This window comes from Osmerus mordax, chromosome 3 (genome assembly GCF_038355195.1).
Source record: "Osmerus mordax isolate fOsmMor3 chromosome 3, fOsmMor3.pri, whole genome shotgun sequence".
NCBI lineage: Eukaryota > Metazoa > Chordata > Actinopteri > Osmeriformes > Osmeridae > Osmerus > Osmerus mordax.
Genome location: NC_090052.1, coordinates 16,102,386 through 16,114,742, shown reverse-complemented (window position 1 = coordinate 16,114,742; position 12,357 = coordinate 16,102,386). Strand labels below are relative to the sequence as shown.

Below are 12,357 nucleotides of genomic sequence, written 5' to 3'. Positions count from 1 at the left end.
GCTATTGTAAGTTTCCAATCAAGGAGTGCTAGAACGCTGGAGTTTGCACTGTATCCAGCGCAGACACCTAAACAAGTGGGGTTTGTTCTATTAAGAGGTGCCCTTTTGTACATCTGAGAAACTACCGATGTAATTGTAAAAGAAAAGGAATATTTAAAGGACTGAGCCTAGAAAACACTCAGAATAGTACGCTGCGGCTGAAAAATGGATGATCTAAAGCATCAAGTTATGATAAATCAATTTGTCCTGACTGCAGGATGCGCAGCAGACCAGGCAAAACAACTATTGCAAGCGGCACATTGGCAGTTTGAGGTAAACATAGTCCCCGACAGACTACAATGACATCACAACTAGTATTTAATCACATATATTAAGTAGATATAGGCTGTCTGGGACAGTAGCCTATATTAAAATAGAAGATTTCGCTACAGTATGGACAGTATGTCACTAGTGCTCTTCAGTCACTGTTGCTAAATGTGAATATGTCCGGTGGGATAGGTATACATAATCAAGCAGTCTACAGTAAATAATTGAAGCCCAAAGAGCTTTGTTGTTAACATAGTAATTAACAGTGTGCTGATTTCAGCCAAGTAAAATGGCTGCTTCTCTGAAACTGTTTCTATTTTGCTCCGTCAACCTTTAAGACTGCACTTAGTGCCTTCTTTCAAGAAACCAATATTCCATATGGTCGCCATCATCAAATGGTAAGTAGTACTAAATACATCGTTATAGTTGCTGTTAGTGTGCAAACTGCTTTTATGTCTGCCATCCTTGATCCGAACAAAATAATAACAGTGGCCACGTTGTCGTCCTATGCAGTTAATGCAATAACTCAAACTGCCACGTGATTTAGCTTTATGTATAAATGTATCATGGTGGGAGACAAAAACATCAAACACTAAGAAATTCACAGACTGCGATTAGATAATACTCATGTAATTAACATAGTTGATTAATGAATTAACAGTTGACTGTCCTATTTCAGTGAGTGTAGTTGCATGTCTTCATTCTTTTCTGGATATAACAGTTAGACAGGAAACGTGCCATTTGGCCAATTAATGGCTGGTTGACAGACAATAGAGCATTTGTTCAAATGTGTGAATACAAAATGGTTACACTTTGCACTTGCATCAGAACACCAAAAACAAGACACCATTGATACAATTTATGCTAAAAACGGATTCCCTATATGCACAGTTTACTTGTTTACATCACCTATTAGTATGTCTGCCATATTAAACAGTATTGTTCTTGTTGCAAATTTGCTGCTTTAGAATTTAGACAAATGCTTTAGCTGTCCATGTCTGTAATGAACCACTCTTAATTTATTGCTCCTTATCAGAAACCTTTGTAAAAGTGTAAGTATTTATAAAGTATAAACATGGAAGAAATGATTGTCCATGTAAGCTGAAATATGTAATTGTTAAAGCTGTTAGCCATATGCCACAATGTCCACTGACCCATTTTAAACAAAGACAGCTTGTGCTGAACTTAGCAATGTTTGTGCTTAAGGTTAATTGTGCATCATTAATGAGAATTATATAATGCATAAAGGCTACCCAATCCATATGAAGCAGGTCAACTCTAAAGTGTCTGGACTGAGTTCCATTTATACCCACATATACATATTTCTAATGTGAAACCTCTTGTAGGCGGCCAATTTGTGATCCTCAAACTCTGCCGCCGAGAGGCTGAATAGGGGAAACCAGATTTGTATTTATTTGGTCTTAAAACAAACAAGGTTGTGCATCCAGTATAGCGGTCAGCAAAATACGACTTCCCCCATCACCCCCTCCTCTCCTCAAACACACAGGTGAACAAGTTAAATAACATAACTTCCTCCGCCCCCCACCAGGTGCCCTAATTACCGCGACCTGGCTCTTACGCCTCTCTTTAAATTCTTGCTGAAGCACGATCGGACTATTCCTACCCCCACGATTGTCAAAAGTTTGGATTTTGGGTAACAGTTTGTGGTAAATACACTTAGGCCTTCAAACTATTTTTAATTGTTCTTACTAAGTTGCAGATGCATGTCCCTCTTTAAAATGTTACTGCCACATTGACTACTCAACTACTACCCTCTGAATGCAAGATTGTCCTGTTTCTCCCTGTTACACTACACATCACATTGCTAATAAATGAGATATTATATGACACTGCACAAAGTGCGTGAACTATCATCTGTGGTAAATAACCTGTTCTTACATTAAGGAGAAGTATTGGAAGCCCATGCTGGGTAGATGACTGGTAACATTAGTTGCCGGTGCCTTTTAAGGCAGAGGATTTTTTTTCTCTTGCGCATCCTTTCTGAGATAGAGTTGGTTTTGAACCAGCCCAGTGTTTGGCAGTGCTCCCCTGTGGGTGATCCTCTGAGGTCTCAGCTGAACGTAACACACACGGCTAGATATGAAGTTAACCATTTCCATGTTTCTCTGCACCCCACAGATGTGCACTCCAGCCAACACACCAGCAACACCCCCAAACTTCCCAGATGCACTTACAATGTTCTCTCATCTGAAGACTTCAGAAAGCTTCAACAGCACTAGTCCCCTGGCCTCCATGGCAACATCTCCCCCTCCTCGGGTCAACTGGGGTCCGAGTCAACAGGGCATGTGGACTGCTGCTCAGCTGCCTTCTCAGGTGCCTCCCCATGGGTGGCCTGCAGCCGTCACTCAACAAGCCACCAGGCAACAGGCCAGTGTTACCATGGAGGCAGAGAGATGAGAGTGGGGTCTCAGGTTAACAAGAGACCTAAAAAGGCAGTCTACTTGACATCGGTAGTAATGGACTGCTATGTCAAGCAAACTATCAAAGTGGACATGCACTGAAAAGACTGATGTAAGTGCTTTTTGAATCCACAAGCAACCAATTTATTTAAATCTCTTTTTAATTTATTTGTATTAGATCATGATAGACCTATATTTAGAATTCCTCTTCAACAAACCGGTTTACATATGTCATCAATATTACCATACCTTTGTCTTTTTATGTGTCTCAAATCAATGGACTAGTCCGTCAATGGACTGGATGCCTTTGCTTCTAAGGTTGCACTGCATGAATGACATGATTTAACCTTTTTGTTTAACCAAATTTAAGGTATGAATCTGTTATTTTGTATTTTAAGATGTACTGTTGTGGTCTCATTCTAATTACTACAGAAAAATATGTTTGACTAAATCATGATTAATAACCATTAATTGTTTTATACAGCAGCTTCAGGTTTTTAGAAATCAGTCTCACTTTGGTTGAATAAACGGCAATATTTAATTGAATATACAAACAGTACAAAGTGAGCATCTGTTTACTCATTCTTTTCTTCTTCTATTGGCAAGGAATGCCCAAAAATGCTTTAATTAATTGTATTTTCTACATTAAAATTAATATTATACATCTTATTTTGTGTGTATACTGATTCTAACAAATACTGTGGACATATTACTTGAATATTATTACATATTATTACTATATTACATTAATTAACAGATGGTAATTCATGTCTAACAGATGTTAGAAAAGTTGATTGTTTGGTTTACTTAATTATTGTAGAAACTTGCAATTAAGTAACGGGTATTACATTCTAGAATGTTGTGGTTTGTAAAGGGCATGACAATAGTTTGTTTGGAGAACAGCGCACTCCAGTGGTTATTTGAAAACAAATATTTTCATATCACATTTTGATTAAGAGGCTTTTTCGAGGCTTGATTAATTGCCAATTCTAAAACCAGATTTTTTACTGAAATTGGTGTGTGATTCTACATTAACATTACTGATATGATTACAATCACTGATATAATAATATATACAAATACATTATAATAACAATACATTAATAACAATAGACCTGAGACACTGTAACACGTCTACTTATCTAGTTGTTGCATTTCATATTTCATTATTTATCGTATATAGTAGCCTAACTGTCATGAGGGATTATTGTTGTGTAGGCCTACATTATTTAAACTAGATCAAATTATTCACAGCAGTCATAAACTAAATATGTTGCATATAGGTGTATGAAGCATTACTAAATATGCTGGGCGCAAACACTAATGTTTCAAGTCGTTCATAATTTCAGTTGTTTTATATAAGAAATAAAATAGGAAACATCTTGTTTTCGGCCAGAAGTTAATGTTGGTTATATGGTTCCCTTAAAATTAATACATACGCATCAGCCGGGGTAAGCCAGACGGGTGGAGTTTTGGCATTTCGAAGCACTACTGAAAACTCCAAATCTGGGATTTGTGTGAACCAAAGATTGATCCAGAATTACGTCATATCCCACGTACTAGAAAGATACGGGAGAAGCTTAACGTTCCAGAAACTTACTAGGATCCATCACTACAACATCCTTCATCCGAGAAAGCTTGGGATATGAGCAAATACTCTCCTTTACTAAGGGAAATACCACCATATCAGGTAAATACAGTTAGTAAGGTAGACACTAAAAGTGTATCTACTTCACGTCAGCTTTTAAATAGCTAAGGGTTGTTGTTGTTGTTAGCTTATGCTAGCTAGTTAGCACTTACGTTAGACATGCTAGCTACTGTAGCTAGCCTGGATAAACTCAGTGAAGCCGCAAAATACTGGCTGGGCTTTAATTCAGGTAGCTAGCAAACAATTAAGCTACATGGCTGTTAACATAACTGTTGATAGTGTGTCACGCAAGTCCCTAACCGGGGGATAATGCAGCTTGCTGACACCTGGAAACATTGTTGGGTCAAGCTCAGGTTTGTGTGTGGAGTGTTTAAGTGTTTAACACAAGATTGTCAACTGGACGCCATCTTGGTAACGCGACATAACATAAAAACGATTAGGTGGCTAGCTGAATCCTTTCCATTGAGACCAATGGGCTTTATGATGCCTAGTAACCGTAATTATGATGCCATATATTCAACCTGGTTTGAATAAGAACAAAACTATAACATATGTTGGAGAACGCGTCGTAGACCCAATTTTTCAGAATCCAATTAAGCTTGTCAAAATAATTTGTCTTTGAAACTATTATGGATGCAGTGTACTGTAACTAAATGTAGTCATTTTGAACACCTGGCTTGCTATTTCATGTTCTACATTTTGACAATTTAAATAAACAATTAATGACTTAAATTATCTTGAAATTCTGACGTGCTGATTATAGTTCATTGAGCAAGTATATAAAACTTTGCAACCAGAAGACAACTTTTTACTAGGATTGTTAATTCCACTACACAGTTTCACCAGTGGTGAAGACAACACTTGAATGCCCTTATGAAATATGTGGAAATAATTATCTATTGTACGGAAATGTAGTTGATTACAATTCATATCTATTTTAAGGTTGTCTTCCTTAACCTGGGTTACACTAGCATTTATTGGAGTTAGTTATGTTCAATGCTGTTAGAGACCTTGCGATAAGCTAGAAAATAAAAGGTTTCCTGGTGAAAAAGGGTGGTATCTGTTCTAATAAAATCTGATGTGCTATGTCCTATAGCATCCGATAATGCAATCAACTAGTAAAAAAAAAAAAAAAAACGAGAGATTTAGATTACTCTAATGGCAGCTGACAATCCATCCTTGATTAGCCTATTCGTCTTAAATTTAAGGATTGTCTACTGTACAATACTATGGTTTTATTGCCATTGGGATCATGTTTTTTTTGCTGAGAATGTATAACACACAACATTCTTTATAAAGCTTATTTTGCTTCAATCATTGGCTACAAACCCTCATCATTGGGGTATTGGAATTGTCTTTTCACCGATTGACATTGTTCATGACTAGCCTTGACTTTTACATTCTCAGTGTTGCTATTTAGAATATGTGAGAATTTTTTTAATTGAAGATTGAAAAATCACCAATTTATATTGACTTTATTCATTTTAAATATCAATAGTCCAATTGCTGTGTAGTTTAAAAGTCTTGAGCTGATGAGATGGATTGATAGATGTTAGAAAAAGAAAGGAATAATGGTGAGAGAGGGCGGTAAATGACATGTGCTAGTAGAAGAGGTGAAAGCACTGAGCTAAATTGTAAGGAATGTTAAGTAGCCTATGGGAGTAAATGGATTCCCAGATTAAAGAGTGAAAGAGGTTGACGCATGTAATATGATGTGAAGTGGGAGATATGAGAGACATGAGTAAATGTGTAGTTGTGACAGCTTGATAGCAACATTGCCTAAGTGGATGGTAAAAGATGGGGATGGATTGGAAAGACAAGACAGAAACAGTGAAAGTTCAATCTCCAGATTAAGTCATAAGGGAATGCTTCAAGTGCTTGGCACCAATTTTCAACTTCCAGGCTAAAGTAGCTCTTACTAAATGGCCAACATTTAGTAAGAGCTACTAATGGAAAGCGATGTTTTTCTCTTCCTTCAAGTTAATAGAGACAAGGATTTGTATCGATTTGATTATGTAGCATGCTCCCTGAAGTGGCCTTCTTTTTATTAAGCAGAGTAACAGGACAGGTCAACCTGTCCTCCAAAAAGTGTTCAGCATAATGAATGAACAAGCCACGGTGTTCGTCACTTGCTAATAACTTAAATTAGCCACAGCTATGACGTAAAGTTACCTATATTTGAAACAAGGGTTTAGTGGATAATCTGTGTAAATTTAGCTCTTCAGGTTTTAGCTAGCAGCAAATAGGATGAAGCGGTTGTGCTATGAAGTTGGATCGGTGGGATAGCCTGGCCTCTTCCTGGTACAGTGAGTTCAACCTACTCTTGAGTCAGGCGAGCAGTTTCAGAGTTTAACTTTGCAGCTCTACAATCAATATTAAACATTAACCCTCAGATGAAGTCCACTCACTGTCGAGTGGTTGGGGCAGTTTAGCTTTAAAATAAAGGCTGGACATTGATATTTATTTACAATGCTACACATCACTGTCTATTTTTTGCTGCCATTGTTGATCCGAATTCTAATTCAAAGAAGGAAAGAAACTGAAGCATGATTACGGCGTAGTTTACATGTACCCTAACCTCAACACCAATGTGTCATTGTGTGGTATTCAACTGTCGTGCTGGTGTGGGATTTTCTCTCAGAGTAGCAGAGCGCACCTAAGGCCAGTTGTGAGTGGAGGTCCTTCCCCAGGCCCCCCCCCCCTGAATTCCGGCCAGCATGTCAAGTGACCCCCCTCCCCCCTACTCTGGGGGCCCCAGTGCCCCTCTCGTGGAGGAGAAGAATGGACAACCTGTCGGACAGCCTGCAGCCTCGGGTATATCTAAAGCTTTTTTCAGACTGCATGTTTGTTCTGTGGACGTTAGTTTTTAGTTTGTTGTTGTTAGCTGTCTATTACATTAGGCTACGTTTACCTAATTAAAGTATCAGTATTTGTTGGGTGTTGTTTTACAAGATATTGTGCAGTCAAAAAATCGTCCCCCTCTTTCTGCCTTCGGGTTAATGTAAGGAAAGTCTAAAAGGAAATGTCACCAAGGCAACCTTTCAAAGCAGTTTATATATGTGTAAACAAGACCCTTTCCTCCTCTCCTCCCATGAATAAAATACAGTTTTGATCACATAGGTACTTGCCTAATTATATCAATGCTTAATAAAACATCCTTGTAAATTACAATGATTAAATGAATATTGTAAACGGTTCAAATGTGGGTCATTTCTCACATAGGCTTCATTGATGCTTCTTTCTCTACTTTTGTAGGTTTCTCTCAGTGATAAATGGTTACCTGTTTGTACTCATGCCTGAGTATAGCGTAGTCCATAAGGAATAGTGATGTGAGGGTGGTCTTAACTGTGTATTTATGCTTGGTGTCTTTCAGCTGAAGCTCCTATAACTGTGGGTCCTCCCCAGGGACAGCCGCTACCACCAGACTATGGTCCTCCACCCTATGAGGCCAGCCTACAGCCAGGCTTCCTGCCCCCACACGTCCCAGGTGATGGGCCCATGCCAATGCCCATTTTGTCACCACACGGTATGTATACTGAAGTGGACATGCCAAAACAATGCTACTGCTATGGTAGCTTGGCTCTTTAAAAGTGGCCTGATTCTGTTTGACCAATCAGTGGTCTGCTGTGTTTTTACATCACCTTTTGGTATTTGAAACCTCGATTTGAAATGAAACCAATAGTACTAGGAACCAGGTTTGCCTGGTCAAGTCAAACTGATACAATGCACTAGAAAAGTGACATAAAATGACACAGTCCCTTCTGAGCTGGAATTTGATAAATGTTTATATTACTGAACATTTCATTGTTTTCATCAACTACATTCAAAATTGAAGTTAGAATAGGCTACTTTAAACTTTACATGTCAGTTAATTTAGGAAACAATTAAAGTAGTTTAACCAAGCTAGAAGCTGTTTTCTCTGTGGAAGACTCTACATAATGAATCTGCTGGCTAAGTACCACAGATGGTGCCAGCTGGCAGCAACCTGCACACACCAAAAAGATGCGTTGGTATATCCTAGCCTTAATGGAAGAACTCAGTTGTGCAAACAGGGACAAATCCTGTATTGTAAAAGGAAAGTTGTAATATTTGTGCTATTAAGGTTACTCAGCATGTGAACGTATTACACCTACAGAGAGTTAAACAATTATAAACAGTATTCTCTGTCTACAGTTCTACATAATTTGACACATTTAATGATATTCTTTGACACTGTGTGCATAGTTTTGTAACATTAAAATGTAATCTTTGTCTACAGGTGGCTTCCATGCTCCTCCTGGTCACTTTGTCCATCCACCACCAGGTCATTTTGGCCCTGGGCCGGTTCAGTTTGGCCCTGGGCCTGTTCAGTTCGGCCCTGTGCCTGGTCAGTTTGGCCCTGGGCCTGGTCAGTTTGGCCCTGGGTTTGGCCCTGGGCCTGGCCACTTTTATGAAGGACATGCCACCACCGTCCTGTCACCTCAAGCCGCAGGCGCCAGAGTCACCGTCCTGCATGGGGAGATTTTCCAGTCCTTGCCCGTGCAGACTGTGTGTTCACACTGCCATCAGGCTATTGTCACCCGCATCTCTTACGACGTCGGCTTGATGAACACACTCTTCTGTCTCTTCTGCTTCTGTGTGGGGTAAGAATAATGCTGCCGAGACACACACGCACGCACACACACACACACACACACACACACACACACACACACACACACACACACACACAGGTCTCTAGGAATAAGACAAGAAGAAAAATTTCACAAAAAGTAGTAAAGGAGTTGTTTTTGGTTATTCATGTTTCTCCCATTTCTACCCACTCAACTATAGGTGTGATCTGGGATGCTGCTTGATTCCCTGTCTGATTGATGACCTCAAGGATGTGACGCACACCTGCCCCAACTGCAAAGGCCACATCTACACATACAAGCGTATATGCTAACCCCCGACAGACATACTATAAAAACATGGATCTGCACACTTAGAAGCTCACAGCTCAGACAGCCTTTTTTGCTCAGTGTTTTGTGCTTCATTTAGCTGTCCTCTTAACAGTCTCATTTTATGAATAATTTGATTACCCTGCACTTGTTCCTAACTTTCAGATTAACGTCCTTTGCTATGTACATGCATCCAGTTACAATGTAGAGACCTCAAACACGGTTTATTAGTGGTTAAAGGAGAAACATACAGAGAGAACCGACAGACGTGGTAAATATTGCACACTGATAAATTCCAAATGAAGGACAAGTGACAAAATGGTACGTCTTGCATGTTTTATGCGTGCTGTTGGAAAAAGGCGTGGTGTTTTAGTCCTTTAAGATGGGAGAAGGCAATTGTGCAAAGCTGTGAAAATTGTTTACTAAAAATCAGCTGTGAATCTTGCTGAGGCAAATTTGTTAAGACAGCACTTGCAGGGTCAGTACTTAAGTTTTTAGTGTAATTATTTTATCTTATTTTAACACTATCCATGTATATATAATATAACATAATGTTAATATTGAAGAATCTGAAGGTTTTGTTTATGTCAAATTATTTTCAGATAATTATTTATGTGGCAATTCACTTTGTCCTGTGTCCTGGATAATGTGTTCTAAATGTCAGTATAGTAAGTAACTTTATGACATTAGTCCTAACAAACTGTTTATGGCAGATTTTACATTTATTTTAGGCTGCTTGTTTTCCCGCTTGAGAATGGTCAGAATATAAATAGAAGTATCTTTTATTATGTTTTCAGAGCTTTAGATTGTCATTGTATAGTGAATTTGCCAGAACTGTTAGTAATGCCCTTTATTAGTATTAATGTACGTAGTTTTGATAATGAAGTGATTGTTTGTGTGTAACATGGTATTGCAAATGCCCAGTTCCCATGTGAAATTTCATACGTCCATAAAACAACAGTTGCCATTACATTGCTTCCCATTAGTTTTTTTCAACTGCTTTGGGTTTGTAATTGGTTAATGCTGGATTAATTTATCTTTTGTGGAAATAGGAATGAGTGATTCTTTTTTGAAAAAATTTTTGTCTATAGATATGGATTATATAAGGATAATACAACCAACACCAGGGATAACGGTTTGCAACAATTATTTTCAGATATCTGAGCAGTGCAAAGGCAAACTGTCAGAGTGCTCTGCTAGAGAGGTTCATTAGAGTAATGAGATACTCTGCATGACAACACAGTAATTGTGTGCCGTATGTCCAACTTGCTGAGTGCAATGTATGTCAAGCTGTGATACCCACCTCAATCCAGAGCATATTATCCTTTCACTGGTAGACATTACATTTAGAATTATTAGCACTGTCCTTTTAAAAAACATTATTGTTTTGCTTCCTGGTTATTGTTACTGTTCAGACTCGCTACTCAGTAGGTTGATTGTCCTGGGAAAGCAGTATGGAGAGAATAGGATATTAAGTCCTCTAATTATGCACTATTTTATATTCAAACAAATCTCATGTCTTTTTTTAATGTGTACCACGTCATACTATCTGTCCAAGCTTGATGTTGGACCTACCAACTGTTCTTGGTGAGTTCCATGTCTAAGATTGCTTGCATTTAACTTATGCATGTTTGCTACTTATCAATCTAATTGTATTATCTGAGATGCTGTAATTTCAACAGATTTAATTGACAATCTTCTGATGTATGATCTGACATCTTGAAAGCTTACTGATGCTTAAATGAATATGATTTCCAACTGCATTCAAAATGGAATGTATTCCAAATGATACATTTAGTTAATACAGAAAATGTGAAATACAATTGCATGTACTTGCATTTAGCCAGTTAACTGGTTGTTTTCTGATAACATGAGATGCATCCAATGTGACGGTACACCCGATTCAAACTGGCTTGACATGCAAGATGTATAATAAACCAAGAATGAAAGGTTTGCATAGAATGTTGATCGTCTGTCTTGCTAATTGAAAATACTACATGCAGCATTGTGACTAGTGATGTTACTACTTTAATAATAAAATAATAATACATTAAGTTGATCTTTTATTGATCCTTTATATGATAATGTATTAATCCAACCAATATTACTATATGATTTTTTTTTTTTTTAAGTAAATGGGTTAAATAATATGTAATGTCTGCATAGAGCACTTTCCAGAAACAAAATACAACACCAACACAGGAACCCATTCACAAAATAGTCCAAATGTTTGTGAATTTGGCAAAACAAATGTTGTCAGTGTCCTCAAAATACATGGCCAGAATATCAAAATGTTTAATCTCTCCATCGATGTCCACACTGGATATTGCAGCATTTATAAAAGGTTGTCATTGGTTCATCAGCTGATCTGGTCTGGATTTGCATGAAGTAGGCACGGGGGTGTTCACACTTCGGACATTTTTCTATGTAACACAAACAAAAAATAGGGGACTAGATTACACATAGAGAATCAAAACAGCAAGAAAAATACAACTTTATATCAAAACCAAATACTATTGAATAGGACATGCTAAGGATAAGTTAAAAACCTGTCCCAGCAGGCATCAACGATATAGCAAGCAACTTGTTTACCTGGTGTGGAGTCAACGTTTTCCCAGGCTTTAGCACCACCAAGCACATCGTCAACCTCTTTTAGTTTGGGATATTTTCTGTTGTTTACCTGTGGATGAGAAAGAGACATTAATGTAGAATTTATATTGCTGCGACAATGTTAACTAGCTTTGTAGTTAGCTTAGGTACTTGTCTAATTTGGTTTTAAGCAACCTAGGTTGATTTACCTTCCTGGTGATGTTATGAACATAGGGACATGTATTACAGGCGAATCGGTAACACTTCTGACCTTCTTCGACAATCAACACATTTCCACATGTCGGACAAAATAGCAGCATGTTGATGTATTGGGCATCAACCACGTACGGAAGTTTCAGTAGTTAAGACCACAGAAGAACCGCCTATAATGAAAGAACAAGCACAACGATTGGCTGTAGTGTAGACACGATGCGAGCCGACTTCCTGTGTGGCCTCGACACCACAGTCTGATAAG

At 38.1% G+C, this 12,357-nt stretch overlaps 3 protein-coding genes across 4 annotated transcripts; 2 read left to right on the top strand and 1 right to left on the bottom strand.

Annotated features, from left to right (window-relative positions):
• Nucleotides 1-49: 49 nt before the first annotated feature.
• ubald1b (UBA-like domain containing 1b) lies at nt 50-3,383 on the top strand. Its single transcript, XM_067233619.1, has 3 exons — nt 50-312; nt 645-704; nt 2,446-3,383. The coding sequence occupies exons 1-3, from the start codon at nt 205-207 to the stop codon at nt 2,722-2,724; spliced, it is 447 nt and encodes a 148-aa protein (XP_067089720.1). The 5' UTR covers nt 50-204; the 3' UTR covers nt 2,725-3,383.
• Nucleotides 3,384-4,295: 912 nt separating this feature from the next.
• cdip1 (cell death-inducing p53 target 1) lies at nt 4,296-10,263 on the top strand. Of its 2 annotated transcripts, none has more exons than XM_067233384.1 (5): nt 4,296-4,416; nt 7,021-7,188; nt 7,748-7,900; nt 8,633-8,996; nt 9,187-10,263. In XM_067233384.1, the coding sequence occupies exons 2-5, from the start codon at nt 7,092-7,094 to the stop codon at nt 9,296-9,298; spliced, it is 726 nt and encodes a 241-aa protein (XP_067089485.1). In that variant the 5' UTR covers nt 4,296-4,416; nt 7,021-7,091; the 3' UTR covers nt 9,299-10,263. The 2 variants fall into 2 exon arrangements, with proteins under 2 accessions (XP_067089485.1, XP_067089484.1); XM_067233383.1 differs by having other exon boundaries at nt 4,297-4,416; nt 7,016-7,188.
• A 1,301-nt stretch (nt 10,264-11,564) lies between these two features.
• polr3k (polymerase (RNA) III (DNA directed) polypeptide K) lies at nt 11,565-12,233 on the bottom strand. The gene is made up of 3 exons (XM_067233385.1): nt 12,092-12,233; nt 11,886-11,973; nt 11,565-11,716 (listed from the first exon to the last, which is right to left on the bottom strand). Exons 1-3 carry the CDS (start codon nt 12,200-12,202, stop codon nt 11,589-11,591), a joined length of 327 nt encoding a protein of 108 aa, XP_067089486.1. The 5' UTR covers nt 12,203-12,233; the 3' UTR covers nt 11,565-11,588.
• Nucleotides 12,234-12,357: the final 124 nt, after the last annotated feature.

Bases quoted from the DNA above. Each gene is read 5' to 3' on its own strand.
- ubald1b (XM_067233619.1), top strand. From the start codon at position 205: ATGGATGATCTAAAGCATCAAGTTATGATAAATCAATTTGTCCTGACT. The intron at 313-644 runs GTAAACATAGTC...TCAACCTTTAAG, and splicing joins CGGCACATTGGCAGTTTGAG to ACTGCACTTAGTGCCTTCTT. The intron at 705-2,445 runs GTAAGTAGTACT...TGCACCCCACAG, and splicing joins ATGGTCGCCATCATCAAATG to ATGTGCACTCCAGCCAACAC.
- cdip1 (XM_067233384.1), top strand. From the start codon at position 7,092: ATGTCAAGTGACCCCCCTCCCCCCTACTCTGGGGGCCCCAGTGCCCCT. The intron at 7,189-7,747 runs GTATATCTAAAG...GGTGTCTTTCAG, and splicing joins CGGACAGCCTGCAGCCTCGG to CTGAAGCTCCTATAACTGTG. The intron at 8,997-9,186 runs GTAAGAATAATG...ACTCAACTATAG, and splicing joins CTCTTCTGCTTCTGTGTGGG to GTGTGATCTGGGATGCTGCT.
- polr3k (XM_067233385.1), bottom strand. From the start codon at position 12,202: ATGCTGCTATTTTGTCCGACATGTGGAAATGTGTTGATTGTCGAAGAA. The intron at 11,974-12,091 runs GTAAATCAACCT...TCTCATCCACAG, and splicing joins TTCATAACATCACCAGGAAG to GTAAACAACAGAAAATATCC. The intron at 11,717-11,885 runs GTAAACAAGTTG...TGTGTTACATAG, and splicing joins AAACGTTGACTCCACACCAG to AAAAATGTCCGAAGTGTGAA.